Source organism: Grammomys surdaster, unplaced genomic scaffold, assembly GCF_004785775.1.
Source record: "Grammomys surdaster isolate TR1022 unplaced genomic scaffold, NIH_TR_1.0 125745, whole genome shotgun sequence".
Lineage (NCBI taxonomy): Eukaryota > Metazoa > Chordata > Mammalia > Rodentia > Muridae > Grammomys > Grammomys surdaster.
Genome location: NW_021620577.1, coordinates 2,195,654 through 2,217,762, shown reverse-complemented (window position 1 = coordinate 2,217,762; position 22,109 = coordinate 2,195,654). Strand labels below are relative to the sequence as shown.

At 48.3% G+C, this 22,109-nt stretch overlaps 1 protein-coding gene across 8 annotated transcripts; it reads right to left on the bottom strand.

Annotated features, from left to right (window-relative positions):
* Window positions 1-457: 457 nt before the first annotated feature.
* On the bottom strand, window positions 458-21,520 carry Anks3 (ankyrin repeat and sterile alpha motif domain containing 3). Of its 8 annotated transcripts, none has more exons than XM_028788378.1 (17): window positions 21,452-21,508; window positions 18,380-18,551; window positions 15,963-16,161; window positions 15,637-15,758; window positions 13,527-13,608; window positions 11,526-11,661; window positions 8,393-8,548; window positions 6,789-6,929; window positions 6,233-6,342; window positions 5,850-6,017; window positions 4,666-4,790; window positions 2,565-2,706; window positions 2,080-2,252; window positions 1,713-1,798; window positions 1,249-1,332; window positions 936-1,019; window positions 458-833 (listed from the first exon to the last, which is right to left on the bottom strand). In XM_028788378.1, exons 2-17 carry the CDS (start codon window positions 18,547-18,549, stop codon window positions 817-819), a joined length of 1,995 nt encoding a protein of 664 aa, XP_028644211.1. In that variant the 5' UTR covers window positions 18,550-18,551; window positions 21,452-21,508; the 3' UTR covers window positions 458-816. The 8 variants fall into 8 exon arrangements, 7 of the variants coding, with proteins under 7 accessions (XP_028644211.1, XP_028644212.1, XP_028644209.1 ...); XM_028788379.1 differs by having other exon boundaries at window positions 936-1,024; window positions 21,452-21,507; XM_028788376.1 differs by having other exon boundaries at window positions 458-1,019; window positions 21,452-21,509.
* Window positions 21,521-22,109: the final 589 nt, after the last annotated feature.

Sequence of the window (22,109 nt, the reverse complement as noted above, 5' to 3'; positions counted from 1 at the left end):
TCCTGTCTGCCTCTAAGTGGCATGGCCACATCTTTCTCTGAGGTATGTGGATGTTGGGCCCAGGACCACAGCCAGCCTCTGAGGACAACCAATCTGGGTGGCAGCTTGAATTGAGCTCTTGTGGTGAGGATGGAGCTGAAAGCACAGATCTAGTTTGCAAAGGGACAATAGAGGTGCCACCACGGGACAGGACTGCCACTGCTGGCAGTCCTATAGCCTGGTGCAGAAACACTGGAAAAGCTGGAGAATTCCCAAAGCTCAAGACTGGCTGGGTAATAAGGAAGGCTGTGTGCCAGCTACACTTTAGGGATTAGGAACAATCCAAGAGCAGGGGAGAGACCCTGGAGCAAGGGTGACCCCCCACAGCTAAGGATGGAGATCAGAAGTGACCACAGACAAGTTACTAGGGTCTTTTGGTATCAGGAATACATATCACGTGATCAGAAATGAGCCCCCACCAACTTGCATCTAATTTTATTTTCAAAGAGTACATTTTCTAGGCCCCCCAGACCTCGCCTGTAAGATCAAACCTTAGTGTGGCACCTGCATGTGCAGGACACACCCTCTCCATACAGCCCTGCCTGGTTTGGGCAAAAGCTGCCTACCAGCGTGGGCCTCTCCACCAGGACCTGGGTGCTAGGCCCTTCATCCTGTCTCAGGGCTGGCCCAAGCTGCCCCAAGCTGCCCTAGTAGGGACTGAAGTCCTGTCTTCCTGTCCACAAGCTGTTCCCTGGGCTGGTTCTTCTCTCCCTGGGCTGCCGCAGCCATCTGCTCACTGCCCTGTCTTGCGTGGCACATAACTTCAGGGTGGACTTATCACCCAACGTCAGAATCTGAATAAATTTAAGAGAGGGGGAGAGAGTACCTGGTAAGAAGGGACAGGAAGGTTAAGTGACTGTCCAAGGCACCCATGAGCATGTAGTGGATACTCTCACCATCCTTCATGGCTACGATTCCCGCCATTTCTTCCCATTCAGCATCTGTAGTTTCTCCAGACTCTGCGTTACAGAGCATAATGCCTGCCCTAAGGATAGGACCAATCAGTGAGTGTTCTGTGATCAAGTCTCAGCAGCAGTCTAGAAGGGAAACCCAGGGCACTGTGGATAGGTGACCCTAGGGTAAAACTACTCAGGGCTCTGAGCTGTCTGGGTATGGCCAGCTTTGGGGTCAGGTCTCAGCCTCAGTCCATAGAAGAAGGTCTGGGGAAGGGTGAGGTTAAAAGCCTTGGCTACACTCCTGGAGACTTACCCATCACATGGACACGGTCTTCCAGGACTCCTGACAGCTCAGGGAGGCTCAAGGCCTGCAGGGGAATAGGCCAGCCTTTGGAATCTGTGATATAGAATGGTAGGTTGGCAACAGGTATGTCCTCACTGCTGACGCATGAGTGATCACCCAAGGCAGGGATGCCTCTTATGTCTGTACCCAGCCACAAGTTTCATAGCTGCCATTTAAGGTCCAGGCTTAAGTAGAGCTGAACCCTGGGAGCTGCAGTCACTCACTTCACTAGAGGCCTTAGGGACATGAGACAATGGCTCTTACACTTGCCACCTACCCACTAAGTGTAACACCACATGTCTTATCACAAGTGAGCTTGTTCTGGGGACAGGGTTGCCACTATGACAGCTATGCAGAGCCACTGGTTGGAACTTAGCTTAGGAGTTCCTGCCCACCCTTATCCTAGTCCAGAGCCAGGCTATTACTTTTCTTACCTGCTGGGAGAAAGGGTGGGTTTTGGGTAGCTTCACTGGGGGAGTGGTGCTGTCTCACTCGAGCTGACAGCTCAGCTTGACATGCCCTGCAGGACATATGACCAAGTGTAATACAGAAGAGTCCCTACTGCCAACCCAAACCCAAACAACTGGGGTAAGGAAGACCAACTCAGCCCTGTAGCCAGCCTGAGAAGCCCCATACTAGTCAGCTGGAAAGACATGCAGATCCCAGGTCTGCACTGTGGGAGACAGAGCCCCAAGAAAAGGCACTATGGTTTCCCCACCTCTCACCTGCTTAGAGGATTAGGAAGGGACAATGCCCGACAGGTGTGAGGGGGTGTCTACCTGAGTATGTGAGCTCACTTACCGCAGCTGGTCTAGGACAAGAGCAGCATCCTGGGCCAGGGTTTGGGCCTCCTGCAGCTGGGCATGGATGTCCTTTCGGGCACTATCCTGCTCCAGGAGGCAGCTCTCTACTACAGCCCGCAATTCTTGCTCCTGGGATACCTGGCCACGCAGAGCCTCTGTCTCCTCACAGCACTGTAGGGGAAATACTAGGCTAGACAGCCCAGCCAGGATGCCAAGGCCCATGCTTGCTTATTTCCCCAGTCTGTTAGGGTGCCTGTCTGCCTCTCCCCAGCCTGTTCTAAGATTTACTCATTTGGCTCCATTCTGCAGCTGACAGGCTCTGTGTGAGCCACTTTCTCTAACTAGCTCTTCTCCTAAATTCATCTGACTTTTTGCTATTCCATCTACCTTCTAGTTTTCTGTCTTCAGTCCCCTGCTACGAGGTGTGACTCTAGATGTCCTCTGCATCCTGTGTCCACAGCCCACCAGGACTTCCAAACTTACTTTGTGCAGCTGGATGGCAAGTTCCTGCATCTCAGCCTCCAGCCGGTCAGCATAGGCCAGCTCTAGGGCATCACTAGGTGGGCGGGCACTGCTGTGCCAGCGGGCAATGGCAGAGGTCATTTTCCTTTTGGGTCCAAACAACCTGAATGGGTAAATCAGGGTGCATGTCAGCTTCTATCATGTGCATGGACCTTGGTATTAACCTGCCACCAGGTCGCTAAGGAACACCTAACTCTGAAGAAGGGAGGTTGTAGAAGATCCTGGGGCAGAGAACCAAAACAAGTGTGTCCAAAAAGCCTCCACCATCATTGGCTTCAGGCTTGGACAACTGTATCTGTGCTCTTAAGGGAGATCTCCAGGAGTCTCTCCCCTCCAGACAAGTACCCTGGGAGTCACTGCAGCCTTTCATAGTGAGTGCAGCCAGCTTAGGCTAAGCTTAGCTCTGCATAGCAGCAGCCACCCAGACCCAACATGGAGGAAGCAGGGTAGGCAAGGCAGACCCTGCCCTCCCAGTATCAAGACAGAGGTTTTGATTACTGGGGGCTACTGCAAGCCACTCATTCATGCCTGAAGAGATAGGAAGGGGGGGCGTCTAAGGGGTGACACCTCTTATTTCTTCATTTTCCCTGTGTAGGGAGCCAACAATAAAGACTAGGACACTGAAAGTACCTGCATGCTCAGAACATTGGTGAACTTGGAAGGTGGGCCTGAGAGTTCAGGATCATTCTTGACTACATAGAAGTGGCTTGTCTCAAAGCAACTACAGATGGGAGGAAAGTCATCACACGTGCCTAGGGAAAGGTGCAGGGTCTGAGGGGCTTCAGGTTCCACCCTCCAGCTAGTCCTGTGCACAGAGGCAGGCAGCCAACAACAGTAAGTCAACAAAAATAAAACCTGCAGATCCCAGGGAAGGGGGAGGTCCTAAGAGTCTCAAGTATCCATTTTAACAACAAAATTAAAAGACAAGAGAAGAGTATGGTTCATTTACAGGAGAATAAACCACAGAAGTTCCAAGAAAGCCCTGCAGCATGTCTGCTAGACAAAGGCCTTGAAACAACCATCTTAAAGATAATCAGAACTAAAAGATGATGTGGAAGCAATACAAAATGGAGATACAATGGAGAGAAATGTAAAACAAAGAAGTATGGTAACTGAGGTAAAACCTCCTGAAACAGGCAGACGCAGCCGTACATAAGCAGACAAAGGACAGAACACCCGAATTGGAACGAGCAAACTGGAACACAATGGAATTCAGTCTGAGGAGTAGGAGAATGAAAACCACAAGCAGAGTTGGAGACCACATAGGGTCAGGCCTCTCCCTCAGTGATAGGCGGGCAGAGGGTCTCAAGAGCTAGCAGCTAGAAACTTCCACCCTCTCTCAGATATATGAACATCTGTGATCCCAAGTGAACTCCACAGATGATGAATACCAGGACACACAGCTAAGCTAAAGACTTAACCCCGGAGCAACAAAAGAAAAGCAGCTTGTCCCATGCAGGGAGCCTCAGTAAAGTACCTGCACATTCTCGTTCAAAACTCTACAAGGCTGAGGCAGCCACAGTGCCAAAGCAAACAGCTGTCACCAAGAATCCTTTACCTGGAAAAACTGTCCTTCCAAAGTGCAGGAGAGAGTCAGACATTCCCAGATAGGCAAACACTAAGGAAGCCCTGCAGAGAGCAGGACTCCTGCTGCAGCAGAGCCACCTAGGGGAGAGCACTTCCGATGTGAGAGCCACCCATGGAGTTACAGCCAAGTCACAAACTGCAGTTGTGTATATGGGATGTTTTGAGACAGAAGGCATATTGCATGGTTTGGATTTTATATTAAAAGATTTTATAGTCAAGCTTTTAGGAACCAAGAAACCTGTGCTATAAAATACTAACTCCAGAACTGTGACAGTTATCATGAAAAAAATATTTTAAAATCACAAAAAAACAAGCTGAAAACATCAAAGGTCCAGCATACAGCAGCAAGGCCATCTTGGAGCCATGTGAGCACAAAGGCCAAGTGTCTAGACAGGCTGCTCATCCTACCTGCTGGAGTATAGGCTAGAAAGACAGCTGAAATTGGTGGGGTGGGAGGAGGCACTTGGGGACTCACGTGATGCCAATTTCCTTCAGGTCGCTTTCTGTGAGAGTCAGAAAGATACGTAGGTCTACGTCCTGCTCCTCAAACACTTGCAGGTACTTCAGACACCCGATCTGTTCCAGCAGTGTGGCAAGGTCCTGGGATAGAGGAAGACAACTGGGAGGCCTGGGGGCCAGGACTGGCAGACTGGTCTCCTCAGGAATCTGACTCCAAGCTTGACTAGATCCCCTGTACTGCCCTAGCAACCTTAGTGCCTCAGGCAGAGAAGGGATGTTGACAGAGTTAAAGGAAAAGAATCCAGGAGGCATCTTGGGCTTAAAGTCCACATCTAGGGACATTGGATCCTCCTCAGGCTCTGCCCAGCCAATTGTCCTGCGGAACTTAGTACAGCTGTTTGACTCCATGTCTGCATGGCCATCCTTGTGCTTATCCTGACTCCACCTGGAATCAGTTACCACTGCTTCCAAAACACCATGTGAGGGTGCCTGGTGATGGCACAAGCTTTTCAGACTAGATAGCTATTGCTGACCCTTTGAAGTCAGCTACTGCTGAGCTCACTGTTCAAACCAGAATTTCCAGTTTCCATTTCTGCCCATGCTTGGTTGCTTAGGATGGAGAGAAAATGTTCCAAGGTTGTTCCTCTACCACTTTCCTCAAAGAACCAGCCTTGAGATCCCAGCACATCTGGTAACATGCTTGAAGAACTGAGAGATGCACTATGTTCCAGGCCCAGGCCTGGAAGAGGCTGCAGGCAGAATCGGCCCAGTTTATAGGCTGTCAGGGAGCAGCCGAGCTGGGATGTAGTGGATATGTGCATCACACCTGAGCTGCTGATCCGGCCACAGAGATGAGGCTTCACCAAGGTGGTTCACAGCGAGCGTGTGGCTGCGTTTTTGTTAAGCATATGCTACATGCCATTACTGTGTCCCCAGCTCATGAACATCCTGTTACTATCTCCCTAAGCTTAGGAAGGTCCAGAGAGCAGGACAGCAAGGGGACAGGCCCTGCCCATGAAAAGAAAAGGAGACCAACCCTAAAGCTGTTTCCAGGCCTTGTGGAGAACCTAGTACCCTCTCCTCTCAAAACTGCCTGGCCTGCCATGTATACATATAAATGAGCTCAGAATCCCCATCCCACAGTCACAGAAGTGCCATCTCTCTAAGCATGCACAGTATCAGGTTCTCAAATGGTCTCACCTGGGGCCCTGAGTAAGGGGACTTCTCAGTTTGGGGTTCAGACCCTGGAGTGCAAGCAGTCCCTGTGTTGGAAGGCCAATGACCATCACTGTTGCTGTGACGACTCTTATTCTTCAGATAACTCCTGGTTTGTTTGCGAACTGAGCTTTTGTGGGCATGATCAGAATCCTGCAGTGAAAGGGGTGTGTTGGGAACAGCCCTTGTCTGGCCCTAAACTTCTGGCCGCCTTCACTCATGGCAAGGGTGAGTTGTGAAATCTATCATGACTTACCTGAAGCTTTGGCCCCCACACTCTAGGTTCTGAGTCGTCCAGGCATGGTGTAGACACACATTAAACATTCACCCATTTCCTACAACACCGAAGGAGGAAGAGGGACCTTTACCTCATTGCTTTCTATGGAGGCTTCACTGCTGAGACCCTGGGCTCTTGCTAGGCCATCACTGCTGCTGCTCCTCCACACAGGCCCAAGACTGGCACAGAAAGTGGGTTCCTCTGGTAATGGAAAACACCTGATGACAGGTCTCACAGTGAGGCTGCCTGGGTTGTTAGCTCACTCTAAACTGCCTTTTACACACCTCAGCACTGCTTGTCTGGCCTGGCTCCCTGTCTCAACCCCACACTATATATAGGATAGACAGAGCTTGTTTGGATTTTTGTTTGTTTGTTTTTATTTTTTATTGTGTGCTCATAAATTCCATGTACCTACGACAGAGCTTGGCAAAGCACTGCCAAGTCATATCACACGCCTCTTGCTGGGAAGATTGTCAGGAAGCCCTTGGACTGACCCTTTGAGTACTGTGTGCCTCCTTGGCCTGTGGGAACTTAGAATTGGGATGCTTTCCCTCACCTGCCCATGGCCAATGCTGGCTTACCTCACAAGAACTGGAGCCTTCTCTATCTCCTCCTCTATGGGAACCCAAAAAGATCGGGCTGCATACCCCGGCTGCTGCTGCTGCTGCTGCTCTCCACATCCCGTGCATTGATGGGTGAAGTGACATCTCGGTAGCAGAGGCCCTTGCCTTCCATGGTATTCTCCTCACTGCTGGTGAAGGTCACATAGCCCCGTGGAGGGACTTGCTCTGTGTATAGAATGGGCATGTAAGCCCTCAGACATGAATGAAGGTACCACCTCTCTTAGAGTTTTGGGGGTGAAGCAGCCCCATAGCCGCCACATTGTCTCCTTGCACAGTAACTTGGCCATGCTCCAAGAGAGATTAGCTTGCACATCACAAGAAATGAGCCTGGTGGAGCCAGAGCTAGCATTCAGAGCAAGCTCAGTCCCCTTAGGACCTGCTACTATTTTCTTAGGGACAGAGTGGGCAGTGGCAGGCTGGATCTATAGACTCAACTGAAAGGTTATCTGGGCACATTTAGTATAACTCCACACTTAACATGCATAACCTCATCTACCAGGTAACTATAGAATTTTTTTCTTTTTTGACAGTGTTAGGGAGCCCTTATGTGGTAGGCAAGTACTGTACCAGAGCTCTAACCCTAGCTGAAAAAGATGTGCCTGAACAGGAAGAAAAAGACTCTGACCTAGGGCTGGAGAGATGGCTCAGCGATTAAGAACACTGACTGCTCTTCCAGAGGTCCTGAGTTCAACTCCCAGCAACCACATGGTGGCTCACAACCATCTGTAATGGGATCTGATGCCCTCTTCTGGTCTGTCTAAAAACAGTGTACTCATATACTATAAATAAATAAACAAATAAATAAAATTTTTAAAAAGACTGACCTAGAAATGGACAATGCAGAACAAGTTTGTGTAATCACTGACATATTTTCCCACAGAAAGTAAAAGCATGGGATATGGCTCCATGGTTCAGTGCACCCCAAGCGTTCAGAGCCTTGGGCTTCCATTCTAGCACTGCAAATAACAGACTCCAAATCCTCCATGCATGATGGCACACATCAGTAATCCCAGAATTCAGGAGGATTTTGAGTCCAAGACCAGCCTAGGTTTATGGGGTGAAACCAAGAAGGGAAAAGAAAGGAGAGGAAGCAGAAACAAAGGAATGTATCATATTTGTAGTTCCAGCAACACAGGATAAGAATGTGGGCAAAGCCAGGACAGGGCACTAAAATCCTTATACATCACAATTGGTGTGACATCTATTTGAATGGAATATCCAATGAAAAGAAAAATCCAGCCTGGCGGTGGTGGCGCACGCCTTTAATCCCAGCACTTGGGAGGCAGAGGCAGGCGGATTTCTGAGTTCGAGAGTTCGAGGCTAGCCTGGTCTACAGAGTGAGTTCCAGGACAGCCAGGGCTACACAGAGAAACCCTGTCTTGAAAAAAAACAAAACAAAAAAACCCCAAAAAACAAAAAAAAAGAAAAGAAAAATCCGTAGAATGAAACCAAGTGTTTTGAGTTATCAGGGACTCTTAGAGCCTGTCACTAGGTCAATTCTGAGCCTCACTCCTGTAGTACCCAATCCTACTATAGTCTGAGGCCAGGGACCCACAGACCAGGGCAGTCCTGTACATATCCAGTCTTGGCACGTGATACCAAAGAGCTTTGGGAACCGTGGCTCTCACCATAGCTGGTCGGAGTCTCGCCGCCAAGTCCAATAGCTGTGATCCTGGCCAGGGCACGTGGCCCTTCGTGGATACTGAGGCCTTTCTTTCGACAGGGCCTCTGGCGCTGAGGAACAGGCCATGACTCATCTGAAGAGCTTAGATCTTCATATTTTTCTATAGGTCAGACATGAAAATTAAGACAGTTTGTTCAATAATGACTTCACTTGTCAGTGCTAAGCTCTAAGGTCATATGTCTGTGTGTGCTTTTTGAAAAAAAAAAAAAAAAGACTTACTACATAGGCTCAGGCTGGCCTTGAACTACAGCAATTCTCCTGCCTCTCCATCCCTAATGCTGGGATTATGTGTATATGCCACCATCTTCAGTTAAATTATGCTCTTAAGATTTCATCTTCAGTTGTGAGTGTGTGGGTGTGAAAATGCAGGTGCCATGGAGCTAGAAAGAAGGTATTTAGTTTCGTTGGAGCTAGAATTACAGGTGTTTCTGTATTGCCTGGGGTGGAGGTAGGGGACAGTGACCTGAATTTAGGTCCCCTGCAAAAGCTGTGCAGGTTCTATAAGAAAGCAATAGATACTCTTTTGTTTTGTTTTGTTTTTTTGAGACAGGGTTTCTCTGTGTAGCCCTGGCTGTCCTGGAACTCACTCTAAAGACCAGGCTGGCCTCGAACTCAGAAATCCGCCTGCCTCTGCCTCCCAAGTGCTGGGATTACAGGTGTGCACCACCACCGCCCGGCAGATACTCTTAAGTGCTACTGAGCCATCTCTCCAGTCAAACCACCTTAAGAATATTATATTAGAAAACAGTGTTGGGCTGGTGTATGGTGTTGCGTGCCATACCCTTAACCCAAGTATGTGGGAGGTAGAACCTGTCTCAAAAAAAGCTTACCAGGACTGGACTTGAAATCTCACAACTGGCAGGCCACTGCTATGAAACCTTTATTAATTCTTACTATATTTTTTCCTTTCTTTTTCAAGACAGGGTTTCTCTGTTTAACCCTGACTGTCCTGTAGACTCACTCTGTAGACCAGGCTGGCCTCAAGCCTATAGACTCAACCTGCCTCCTCCTCCCAGAGTGCTGGAATTTAAGGCGTGAGCTGCTACACTTGGCTTAACTTTCTTAACATGTTGGAAGGCACACACACCTTCTCACAGCTAATCCCAGGCCGGGTTACCGTCTGAAGGAAGGGTGTGCACAATGTTTAGCGCCATCCTAGAAGCACTGGCAACTGGATGAAATAGACAGAAAGCATGCCAGGCAAAGGTGAGCTGTCTGCAGACTGGCAGCTTGGCAGCACACCTGAAGAAGTGGTAAAGAAACTAACCTGACTAGACAAGATCAGTGTGAAGTCCAGGATCGTCTACATGGAAATACCAAGAAGATGGAGCAAAACCATCAATCGGAAGTTAAAGAAAATAACTGTAGTGAACCCATCTATAAGAGCAATCAGGATGATAAACACTTCAGAATAAACTTACAGACAAACGTGTGTGTGTGTGTGTGTGTGTGTGTGTGTATGTATGTATGTATGTATGTGTATGGAAAAATTTAACCCTTCCTGAAAGTCCCTAAAGTATACTGAGAACAAAACATGCCCTGTGTTCTTAGATGGACAGATGACACCAGAGCAACAGTGAATTTATACATTTCCTGTAGTCTTTTTGGTATGTACGTGCTCATTAGTTTTTTGAGACTGGGCCTGTGTTCCTAACTGGTTTTGCATCCTCCTACTTTGCTTCTCAATTCAAAATTCACATATACCTTTCCTACCATCTTAATTAAAATTAACACTTTTTAAGGAGCAAAATAAGTTGACACTCAAGTTTATATAGAACAGTAAACAATTACTGTGGAAACAGGGACAAGTCCTAAACAGTAAAACACACTATAAAAGACTCTGGTCACAGGGCAGTGGTGGTGCACACCTTTAATCTCAGTACCTGGGAGGCAGAGGCGGAGGCAGGCAGATCTCTGTGAGTTCAAGGCCAGCCTGGTCTATAGAGTGAGCCCAGAACAGCCAGGGCTACACAAAAGAAACAACTCTCTGGTCAAACTGTGGTTTAGGTCCATGGTACAAAGACTACCAGAATCTACCTCTACGAAGATGGAAATCCAATGGGCGATAAAATGATAAAGATGCTATATCTAACGTGCTGAATGATGCTGGCACAACTGTATTGTGGAGGTCTGTCCTGACGCTGTTTGTATTCTGATGTCAATTCTGCTTCCTTAAGAGGAGCTGCCCCCATGAGTCAATCACATACTGAGGTGATCTCATGTGAACCTTCTTCCCACTTAACTGGTCAAATAAAGGCTGGAGCCTGTGATTGGAGGGAAAGGTGGAACAGGAGATCTTTGAAAGTGGAGGCAGGTACAGAGGAGAAGAGGGTGACAGGGGAAGGGAGAGGACAGAACAAGAGGAGGAAGCCATGATGGAGCAGAACCTCGTGGCCAGGAGAAACAGCAAGTAGCAAAGGGTCTCATAGCTGGGAATAAGTTAGTGTTAGATCTGCCCAATCTAGGCATATAGCTTATAATAACTAGATTGTGTGTGTGTGTGTTTTTTTATACAGGCTTATTGGAGTTGGAAATTCCAGCAACACTGTATGAACATTTGGAAAAGAAAACTTGTTTCAGACTTCATACCACACAAGAGAAACAACTATTATTGGATCAGACATGTACATGTAAAAAATGAAAACATATAGATGCTAGAAGGGTCATGGCCATCAGGGCCCTGAGAAAACTGGTTAGGATTCAACATCCACAGGCAGTAAAAGACACCTCTTACATAAAAGTAAAAGTTACATAGCACAAGATTATCAAAGCCAAGAACTAAAAGCCAGAGGGGCCTCTCTGTGAATGAGGCGTATCTCCCTCCCTTCTTCCTTAGGCTCCACAGCCTGTGCTATGCATGGTATCAGTTGACAGACACTATTCTCTGTGGTAAGGTCTGCATCTCTCTGGCCCTAGGCCTTGGACCCCAACCTCTGCTCCATAGTGGAACTGGTAAGATGAGAAGGCCTGGTCGAGTCCAACCTGAGCAAGTGGAGTAGAGGCTCTCCTTGTCTCCTAGCTTCCTTACTGCTCAGGGATGCCTCAACTCCATCAGGACACAGAAGCAGGTCAGGTACCTGGGCTACGGTAGAGGCTCTTAGGCAGTAGAGGTGAGTGAGTTTCCATCAAGGCCTCAATCTTCATGTGACCATACTGCCTGGCTAGCATCCGGGCTGTGGCTCCACTGTGGTCTCTCGTGTCCACTTTGACTCCCTAAAAAGGTTCACAAAGGAAGAGTCAGAAACTCCTCCAGCTGAGTGGACTGCTGGTCCAGAGGGATGAGAAAACAAAGTACATCTATGATCACCCCACCCTGGTCTGAAATACCACTAGGGTAAAAGAAGAGGGGTGAGAAGGTCTAGTGACATTTTCTGTCTCCTTTACAACAGGTAAGGAGGATAGCAAGCCCATCACCAAGAGCAGTCACCAAGCCATCTTGTAGCTGTGGCTACTCTCCCCTCCTGAGCATTGCCTGCTACATGGCAAGGAGACAGAACCTGGGACCTAACACAGGCCAACTTTTACCCTCTCTACCTACTATGTCTATCTCTTGAGAGTGAACCAGTTATTCAGCCCATCCTCAGAAAGAAGGCTCCATCCTCCCAAACTGAACTTGATGTCTCTGATTTTCTGAGAAAGGATGTGGCCAAGGACAACCTTAACATCCTGCCTACACCTCCAACTGTTGGTATTCTGGGTGTGTACCACCACACCTGTTTGAAAACAGGGTCTCACTATGAGTCTAGGCCCTTGAATTCAAAATCTTCCTGATAGAATAACTTAGCTGAGATTACAGTTTAGGTTTACTGAGGTGGGAAGATCCTTATTCTGAACCTAGCACAATAAATGTTCTCCTCTGAAAATGTTAGCCATACTGTCTAATATCATGGTGGCAGGCTGCAAGGCTCTGAAGGACAAATCACAAGGAATTTAGAAAATAAAAGGTGGCCCTGAGGTTCTTCCAGGAATTTAACTAGAGAGATAATTAAGGACTGACAGCATAACTCTAATCAATGCTCTGTGATCCAGAGGAACTTGCAGTAGGGGTCAGTGGGAGCAAATAAGACACCTCCCACCACTCCCCAGGGAGGGAGGGACACCCAAAACTGGTGGAGAAAAGCACATTATGGAGTGGTGGCTCATGACTATAAAATCCTAGCACTTAGAGTAGAAGCAGGAATATCAGGAAGTCAAGGCCATTTGTCATCTAGAAAGGTAGTTATGAGGCCTGCCTGGGCTACATCAGATGCAAATTCCAGAAACCAAAGAACACAAGTAAATTACAAAGCATGCATGCTGCTCCCCATTTGGGATACTTAGGAAGACTCCTGCTGTAGGCACTGTATACAACTTCTGTGTGGACACAGTTCTCAGTCCTCTTGAGTATACCGCTGGGAGAAGAGCTGATGGGTGCCACAGTAATGCTAGCCATGCCTAGAGCTACCAGACTGTGTCCTGACAAGTCTGCTGAGGTTCATGGTGGACACTGTCACTAACACTTCATCCCCCCTTCCGGCCACTCTAGTCACTGCCTGGCTGTCACAGGCCTATAACCCAGTTACTCAGAAAGCTCAAGCAGGAGAACCAAAAGTTCAGTCCTCCTGGGCTACATAAGTTCAAAGCTAGTTTGGACAATTTACTATGAGCCTGTCTCAAAATAAACCATTTAAAAAGCACTGAGGCTATCTCAGTGATAGAGAGCCTGCATAGCACATGCAAAGACCCAGGCTTAATCTACAGCACCAGAAATAGTTAAAATGTGTTTTCAAAATCATTGTAAACACATACACGTGGGTGTCTGTTTACTCAGCACTGTACATGTTTCAGTGAAAATGTACTGCCTACAGGGTAGCAAGACAGCTCAGTGGGTAACAGTGGGTAACGGTGCCTGCCATCAAGCCTACGGTCTGAGTCAGTTCCCAGAAAACAGACTCCTACAGTCCTCTATTCCACACATATACATGAGCATACATACAGTATAGGCTTCTATGTAAAAGAAATCCCAGTTATAGTTTATAGTTTCATTGACAATTCCCATTTGCTGTGACTAAATTAAAAGGTAGTAAATAGTCACTTACATGATTCAGAAAATACTGCACAATGATCTCATGGCCAGAGGCAGCTGCTTCCATCAAAGGAGTGAATCCATATACAGGCTCCCTGCAAGATGAGATCAGACAGATGGTTAGCAGAGAGGAGTTAGGCAGTGAACAAACCAAGCCAAGGCCCCTCCATGCAGAGCAGGGGTGCAGGCTCAGGCCAGGCTCTCATGCACGTACAACTGCTGGGGTATTGATCTTTGCCTTTCCATCTTGCTGGAATCATGGGTTTTTGGTTGCTGGGTATCCTGGGCTAGCTGGCCTGTCAACTTCTGGGGATACAGTCTCTGCCCTCCCACTTCCTGTTGTGTGCTTAGATTACAGACACTTGCCTGACTGCATCCTACACTTAAGAGTTGTCAGGCTTGCACACGCACTTCTGCCCACTTAACAGTCTCCCCAGTCTCCATCATGACTTTCTGATACATGATATGTAATGATCCCCTCACAGCAAGTATCAACTGAGCCCCCATCCTGATGTTGGCATGGCAAATTCTGGCTCTTGGTACCCGTCCTGGGAGACATAATTCTGAATGACTCTAAAAAAGAAAAGCTACTAATTAAAATTCAACTTGTCTAATGATTTAAAGCTATATCCTAACTTGAGACATGTTGAGATGTGAAGACTGTTTCTTACAGTGGTTGAGAGGCAGGTTTAGCATGACTCCTGGCTTCTATTCCAGCAGGGAATGAGGAGCAGTGATGGGACTGTTTGGGAACACAGATGGGTTTATGAGAAACAGTTCATGGGCTGCTGAACCCAAAAGATGAGACATGGATAGGCAGGAAGAGACACCACCATCTGTGAGAAGTCAAGAACAGTAGCTGCTTTTCATATTAGCTTGTTCAGTTAGTATATTTTTTGAGACAGGGTCTCTTCAGGTAGCATTGGCTGTCCTGGAACTCACTGTATAAACCAGGCTGGCCTCAGAGATCCACCTCTGCCTTCTGTGTGCTGGGATTAAGGATATGCTCCACCATGCCCGGCAGAGCTGCTTTTTGAACGTGAGTAACGAGAGAGGGTTATGGGAAAGCTTGGTTTTGGGGACTGTTAATGAACCAGAAGAGTCGTAGAGCTCATGTGGTCTTGTTGACTATTCCCACCTCACCTCTTAGTGTCCTTGCACGTGGCTGGGGTGAGTGTTAAGTGTTGGATGGGTAGATGTGTGTGCACGATGCAGAAGCTGGAAGTAGTGGTGTTTCTTGGGAATCATCCAATTTTTTTATTGAGATGCTCTCTTACTAGGACTTAAGGTTCACCAACTGGACTAGTTGACTGGGCTGGCACCTGCCTATTCGTTCTACCAGCCCTGTGGTTGCAAGCATATACGACAGCAACCTTTTTACCTGTCCCTGGGGATCAAGCTGTAGGAGGAGCTAAGGTGGGAAGAATAAGGAGAGGAAGAGGAAAAGGAAGAGGAGGAGCTAGGGAGAGCAGAGATGTAGGAGTGATGGAGGGCCACGCAGGTATGGAGAGCAGTCGCGGGTCACAACTATTATTTAGGTTAGCTAATTGAGAAACAACTCTCTTTGTATGGGCATATTGTTATTGAGCATTACCAAACATATAAAGCCTTTGATTAATCTTTAAGCATTAGAGTCTCATTTTTCTACTGGGCCCTGGTGGGACAGTCTGAGCAATGCCCAGCCTTATGGAGACAGTGTGGAAGATTGGCAGAGCCATCTCTCATGCTGGCGTCTCGTGGGTGGCAGGGCTAATGTTTCTGGCTGGCCGTTTCTAGCTGTGGCATGCATGTAGTCTCTGGCCACAGGACATGGCGGCTGAGCTAGGCAGAGCCACCACAACATAGTCAGCTTGACCAGTGGCCGGTTTTTAAATAATTACCTCAACATCAAGCTCAGGTCCTGATGACTGTGCAGCAAACACTTTGCCAACTGAACTGCCCCACCCACAATTTCAATACCCCAGCAGTTGTACGTGCATGAGAGCCTGGCCTGAGCCTGCACCCCTGCTCTGCATGGAGGGGTCTTGGCTTGGTTTGCTCACTGCCTAACTCCTCTCTGCTAACTATTTATCTGATCTCAGAAGCCCAGCCCACTCCTATGAGCATTTGGCTGCAACACTCACCTCACGTTGGCATTGGCTCCATTCTCCAGAAGAAACTTGACCATCTGCTGGTGGCCGGCACTGGTACAGTGGAAGAGTGCGGTCCAGCCCTGGATGTCTTTCATCTCAATCTCTGCACCTTGCTTCAAGAGAATAGAATGTGGGTTATGCCCCAAGCCTCCAGAGAATGTAGTCTGGGTGGATGCTTGGGAGGCATTCACTGGGCCTTCAGCTGAAAGAATCTTCAGTCATTACACATGCAAATACGCACACTGTGACCTGCAGCACCTCCTAACCTGTCAGGGCCACCAGGGAGCACCTGGGGTTTGGGCCCACTCATAGCTCACCTGAAGCAGAAAGTAGGCAATGCTCTCGTTGCCACAGCTAGAGGCCAGCATCAGTGGAGTCTGTCCTTCCGGGGTCGGCACATTCACACTCACGCCTGCCTCAAGCAGCAAGTGAACAATGGTATCGTGTCCAATGTAGGAGGCATACATCAGCGGGGTCCAGCCACCACCATTCTTCTTATTCAAGTCTAACTCTCTACTAAACAAACACAAGTTATGCTAGATATACCCTGCATCTCCCATGTGGCTTCATCAGAGCTAGGTGCCAGGCCTGGTAGGACACTCTGTCCTTCCAGAAGGTAGGAGTCACTTGCCTCCAATCAACCCCAGGTAAGTGTTTCCACCCTCTGTCTACACTCCTGTGATGGTTAACCATGACTGTCAACTTGATGGTCTGGAATCAACTAAAGAGACATACCTTTGCACAGGTCTGAGGAATTTTCTAGACTGAGTTAATTGAGGTGGGAAGAGCCACCCTAAATACAAAAAGCATTCCGTGGTCTGTGGCTACAGACTAATAAATACATTTTTAAAAAGAAACAAACAACAAACAGAATGAAAAGGGAAAAAGAGTAAAAGTGACTAATATAACCCTCTATTTTAATGCTTTCATCTGCCCCACCCCTCCTAGACAAGGACAATAATCTTTTTTTTGTGCCTACAGCATCATCCACCATGATCACTCAGGGGAGTTAGGTAAGGTCTTGCCATTTCTTCCCAGGTACAACATCCTAGAAGTAGCTAGCTGTTGGCACATAGTAGATTAGGTCAAGGTAGCTGGTTACATATATCCTACAGCACAAAGGACCCACCACAGAAAAGACTAGCTGGCCTAGTTTATTAGCAGAAATGAGGCTGAGACACCTTAACCACCAGACACCAAATGAACACCCTATCTGCCTTCAGAGCTATGTGGAGTAGCCAAGGAAAGAGCAAGGAACTGAAGACAACATAACTGCCACTGACTTTTCCTTTGTCACCTCACCCTATAGAAAAACCTGTCACCAGAGTACCGTTTCCTAAGTGCTTTCTGTTATAATTCTGGAAGTGCACTTTCACTGAGAAAAGCAGAGGAGAGGGGCTCTCAGACTTTAAGGCTTGGGGGTGGTAGTCCCATTCTAGAATAACACCCACTCTTACTCCAAAGGTGTGTTTAATGCCCAGGCCTTCTCCTTCACGGTTCTCATCCCCAGTGTGGAATCTGTTGTATGACCAGTGCCTCTTGTGGATCCAGGTAGCTATTTCCCACACACTAGCAGCTCAAACTGACTCTGGATTCTGGAATGGCCTGAAGCCCTGCCTGTAGAGCTACTTACAGCTACTTCTGGAGTCGCTGGAATGACTTGGCACCCACTACTGCATAGCTTCATGAGTGGCAATTCTACAAAGTGAACAGTAGCAAGTGCCTCTGCAAAGCTAACTAACACCACCTTTTAGCCCTGTTCTTGAGACCTCCAGTATTCCTTGGCCCCAGCCTGGGCTTCTGTGAGCAAGCCTGCTTCTCAACTGGGCCAACTCCAGTGAGAGCACAGATCTTCCCAATCTTCCCTTCTTTGGGTTGCTCTGAGACCATGTTCTTTTTAACAGAACACTCAACATGTAAGATCTTGAGATGCCAAAGAATTACAGCAGGAGTCTTGGGATCCTACACACCTAGCTGCACATCTCTGAGGCCACTGGTAAAGGAGTCCTGCAGACTGCTCTAGAGTAAGAGCACTCATACTCTACTGGCCAAGGACAAAGGACAGCTCTGACTAGCAACCAGAGATCTAGGACTTTATGAGGCTTTCCTCTGGCTCATCAGGAATTGAGAAGGCTCAGAGAGATCTGGAAGATATCATCTCACCAAGATACTAAACGAGCACTGGCAAACTTAAATATATAGAGAGTGGAGTGGAACACAAGAAAGTGAAGAGACCCTTCTCCAACAGAACCTTCGGAATGTATGGAATAATAGACAGGCTGTGGAAGTAAATATGCATATGCAGACTGGTAAAGCTGGCAGGTGAGTGGGCAGCGAGGCTAGGAGGTCACGCTCTCACTTCTGTACTCAAGAACCACAGTGAGCCTGTAGTCACAGGGCCAGAGTCCTGGCTGTCCATCCTTACTATTGTTTTCTCTGGGTTTCTCTACAGTCAGAGGAAACCCCCAAATGATTCTGGTTCAAATGAACTACAAATTAGTATTTATAACATGTTTTAAGCATCTTTCTTTTCCTCAGAATCAAAGGTACCTTTTTTCTAGGAGTTGAAAATGAGCCATCAAGCACACCTGCAACAAGCAGGTAAGAATACTTAGAAATTTTTTTTTTTTGATATGTATTAAAGACCTTGAACTCTGCAAGACTGCAGCCTGTTGGGAATTGGAGCCACTGAGATGCTAATCAGAATGTGAGGCGAAGGGATGCGACCTCTTACCGCTGCACACACTCCTTCACCACCTCATACTGGCCAATGGAGGCAGCTGTGTGAAGATCCAAGGGGACATCCAGCTCTTCTCGGCTGACCTGTGCACCAAGCCCATGCCACATGGACAAGCTGCGGTTCAGGAGCTCCGGCTCGCTGGCTTCATCGCTGAGCTCAGACATAGCTGCAGAGGGAGGCCCAGGGGTTAGTTCTTCTTCCCTGGCTGTTCCAAAGATGAAACACTCCTACTAACGGCAGGCTATCACCTCAAATTCCTAAGAAACGGAAGCCACTACGGCTGACTTAGCTTCCTCCTAATATCACACAGCTGCTGGCAGTTTGAGGCCAGACAGAAGATGGGAACATCTATGAAGCCATTAACTCTGTTACTGCACCTGCTTCATAACCACAGGTTCTACATCAGATTCTCCAGAGCCTGATGACATTTCCACTGCTAGTCAAACACTGCAAGTTGGGTTACTTAGCACTATTTGCTGCACTTGGGTGTACAGCAATACTAAGCTCTGTGTCAAGCTTCTCCAGTCCCTAGTTCCTCCCTCACTAATGGACATGCATGTCTAAAGGGTTGCTGCTACAAACGCACAGAAGCTGGGTGTGGTGGCATACCTCTGTAATCCCAGCACTGGGAAGGTGGAAGAGAGGCAGGAAGATCATGAATTTAAGGCCAGCCTGGATGACATAACAAGTTTAGGCCAGCCTTCCTACACAGAGATCCTCTCTCAATAAAAGGGTGAGACCCAGAAAGATGGCTCAGGGTTAAGAGTTCGTATTGCTCTTACAGAGGAGCCAGGTTCAGTTCCTTGCACCCATGTCCAGTGGCTTACAACCTCCTGTAACTACAGGTCCAGAGGATCCACCACTCCCTTCTGGCTTCCTTGAGGATCTGCATTCATGTGTGTACATAGTACCCCCCAGATACATGCATACACATCATTTTAAGTCTTCTAAACAAACCAGTGCAGGAAAGATGGCTTAGCAGTTAAGAGCGTGTACAGCTCTTACAGAGGCCTGAGTTTAGTTCCCAGCATCCATGAGGCAACTCACAGCTGCCTCCAGAGGAATCCAACATACTCACATGCACATGTCCACACACAAATACACACAGACATACATAATTTAATACAAAAATTTAAAGTTTATATATATAAAAAACATAAAGGCCAGGAATGAAGTGGATTTGCACCTTCACAAACCACATGGAAGGCTATGTGTGGTGATGCCCGACTTAATTATGGCACTTGGGGAGATGGAGACAGAATTGTGAGTGCAAGACCAACTTGGTCTAGAGTGAATTCCAGAACTACAAAAGTGAAACCTTGACTCAGAAAGGAAAACAAACAAAGAAAACAAAACAACCTGGGCACATAGAACTTGTCTCAAAAAAGAAGGGGAAAAAAAGAGGAAGAGGAGGGAAAGGACAAGTTAGGACAGGAGAAAAGAAACCCCTAGCAGACTGCAGACTGCACTCCCTGTTACCTAAGCAGGAATCCAATACGCAGCCCTTTTAAGTAGGAAAGATGAACACAAGGATGGCAGACAGGTGTATGGTTAGGCATCTTTTATTCTGGGTAATCCTATGCAAACCAAAGCCTTATCCACTTATTTTCTAGCAGATTCTTAGGTCTAGGAGCAACAGGAAGCTAGTACAGAATAGGAAGAGTTCTGGGAGAGATCAGATGCCCCACTGCATAAGACAAAGTGTGTGTGTGGGGGGGGGGGGTGTAACAGGAGAAGAGATAATGGCAGTTTACAGTGAGTAGGGCCTCAGTTTCACATTCTGTTCTCACCTGTGCAACAGTCACTGTTTTGAGACAAGGTCCCACTATGTAGCCCTGGATGGCTTAGAACTCAATTTGTAGACCAGGCTGGACTTGATCTCACAGCTACACCTGTCTTTGCTGAGATTAAAGGCATGTCTACTATATGTAGGTAAGTGGTCACTGGTACTAAGCATTGACCTCAAGCCACCTGAAGTGGCTGAATCCCTCCAGGACCATTTCACAGTGCTCCGGCAAGGCAAGTGTCAGTCTGAGGCTGGAACTGACCCTAACCTGACCCAACAGAGTCAGGAGCAGAACAACGGCAGGGTGTGAAGACCTGGGCTTCGGCACTAAGCCGAACTAACCTCGGGGTGAAGACCACTGCAGGAGTGGCCTCAAGGATACAGAGCACCACAAGGGTTCTGGTGAACCCAGAAGGAAGTCCCTGCTCTTAAACACTTTAGCATTATTCTGTGTTGGTAACAAAAAAAAAAAAAAGGTGAAAAACAAGGCCTGCATTCTGGAAACACCAGCTTCTCATGCTGCAAAGACTGAGCTCACATAGTACCTAACTGGTGAGACTGCGTTTGAGCCAAAGAGTGGACACATGCTCCCCAAAACGGGGAAACTTTAGCAGATTAACAGAACCCTAGAAGGGCTCACACCTGTAATTCCAGCTCTTGGGGGGCTGAGACAATAGGATCACCTTTGAGTTCAAAGACAACCTGGGATACATGAGATGCTTACTCAAAAAAACAATACAACTCGCCAGCTTAGTGGCACAGGCCTTTAATCTCAGCACGTGGAAGGCAGAGCTCAGTGAGTTCAAAGTCAGCCTGGTGTACACAGTGAGACACGCCCACAATCTCAAAAAACCAACACCCAAAAAATCGATTCAAGTAAAATAAAGGTTTCTATGTCTTCTGCACCTCGCTTCCAGAATTTTAGTAGCAGCACCGATATGTTACTCTTAAATTTTTAAAATCTTCGTTTTAAAAAAATTCTATTCTGGCGGCAACTGTCACTCCTTCAAGAGATCCGTGAAGGCCTCGAAGGAGCCCCTGTAGCCCAAATGTGCGACGCGGTTCAGGCCCTAGCGGTCCCGGCGACCGTGCACGACCGTAGGCTCCCGTGTGGCTGGACAGTCTGGCAGGTACCTCGCGTGAGCCCTCAGTTTAGCACCACGGAGCCGGGCCCGTGTCTCCAAAGCCAGCGACAGGCAAGCGCCAGGGCTGACCGCCGGAGCGGTCGCAGAGCGCCTCGGGCCCCGCCTCTCAGAGGGCCAAGCCGCGGCCAGGCCTACCTGCAAGGCCTCAGGTTCCCGCGCCACCCTCCAGCAGCAGCGGCACGCTCCCTCACCGGCCAACAGCCCTGCGCCCGGCCCACCCCGGAAGTAATTGTCGGACGGCGCAGAGCACCCCGGGAAAGCGACGGATGTCTCGTTATTGACACGTACAGCAGCCAATGAGATGGCAGATAGCGGCCCAGTGCTCAGGAGCCAATCCTGAGGCAGAGAGGCAGGCGGCGCCGGGCGAGGGAGAGGTGTGGAGGCGGTCGCCAGGCGGTAGTGGGTGGCCGTGCTTAGCCCGGGCGCAGGGCAAGTGGACGAGCGGAACGGCCCGAGGCGAGTGGGAGACCGCGGAAACCCATCCGACGACGGGTTGGTCCTGGCTGCGGGGTGCAGGGAGTGCGATCCTCCCCTCTGCTCTAACTCGGGCCGACTTGTCCCGCTGCCTCCCAGTCCCCTTGACAACGACGCCTGGCGCGGGGCGGGGCCAACTGGCTTTAAGGAGAAACACTGACAATCAGTCCTGGGCGGCCCCCTTCACTTCGGCGCTTCTGTGCCCTACCGCCAAAGCCCCTGTTATGAAACATCTTTTGGAGCGTATACCAAAAGCGTGGTTCCTGTGGTTCCCAATTCAGGATCGTCAACCACACGTCCTTGCTTACAACATTCAAAG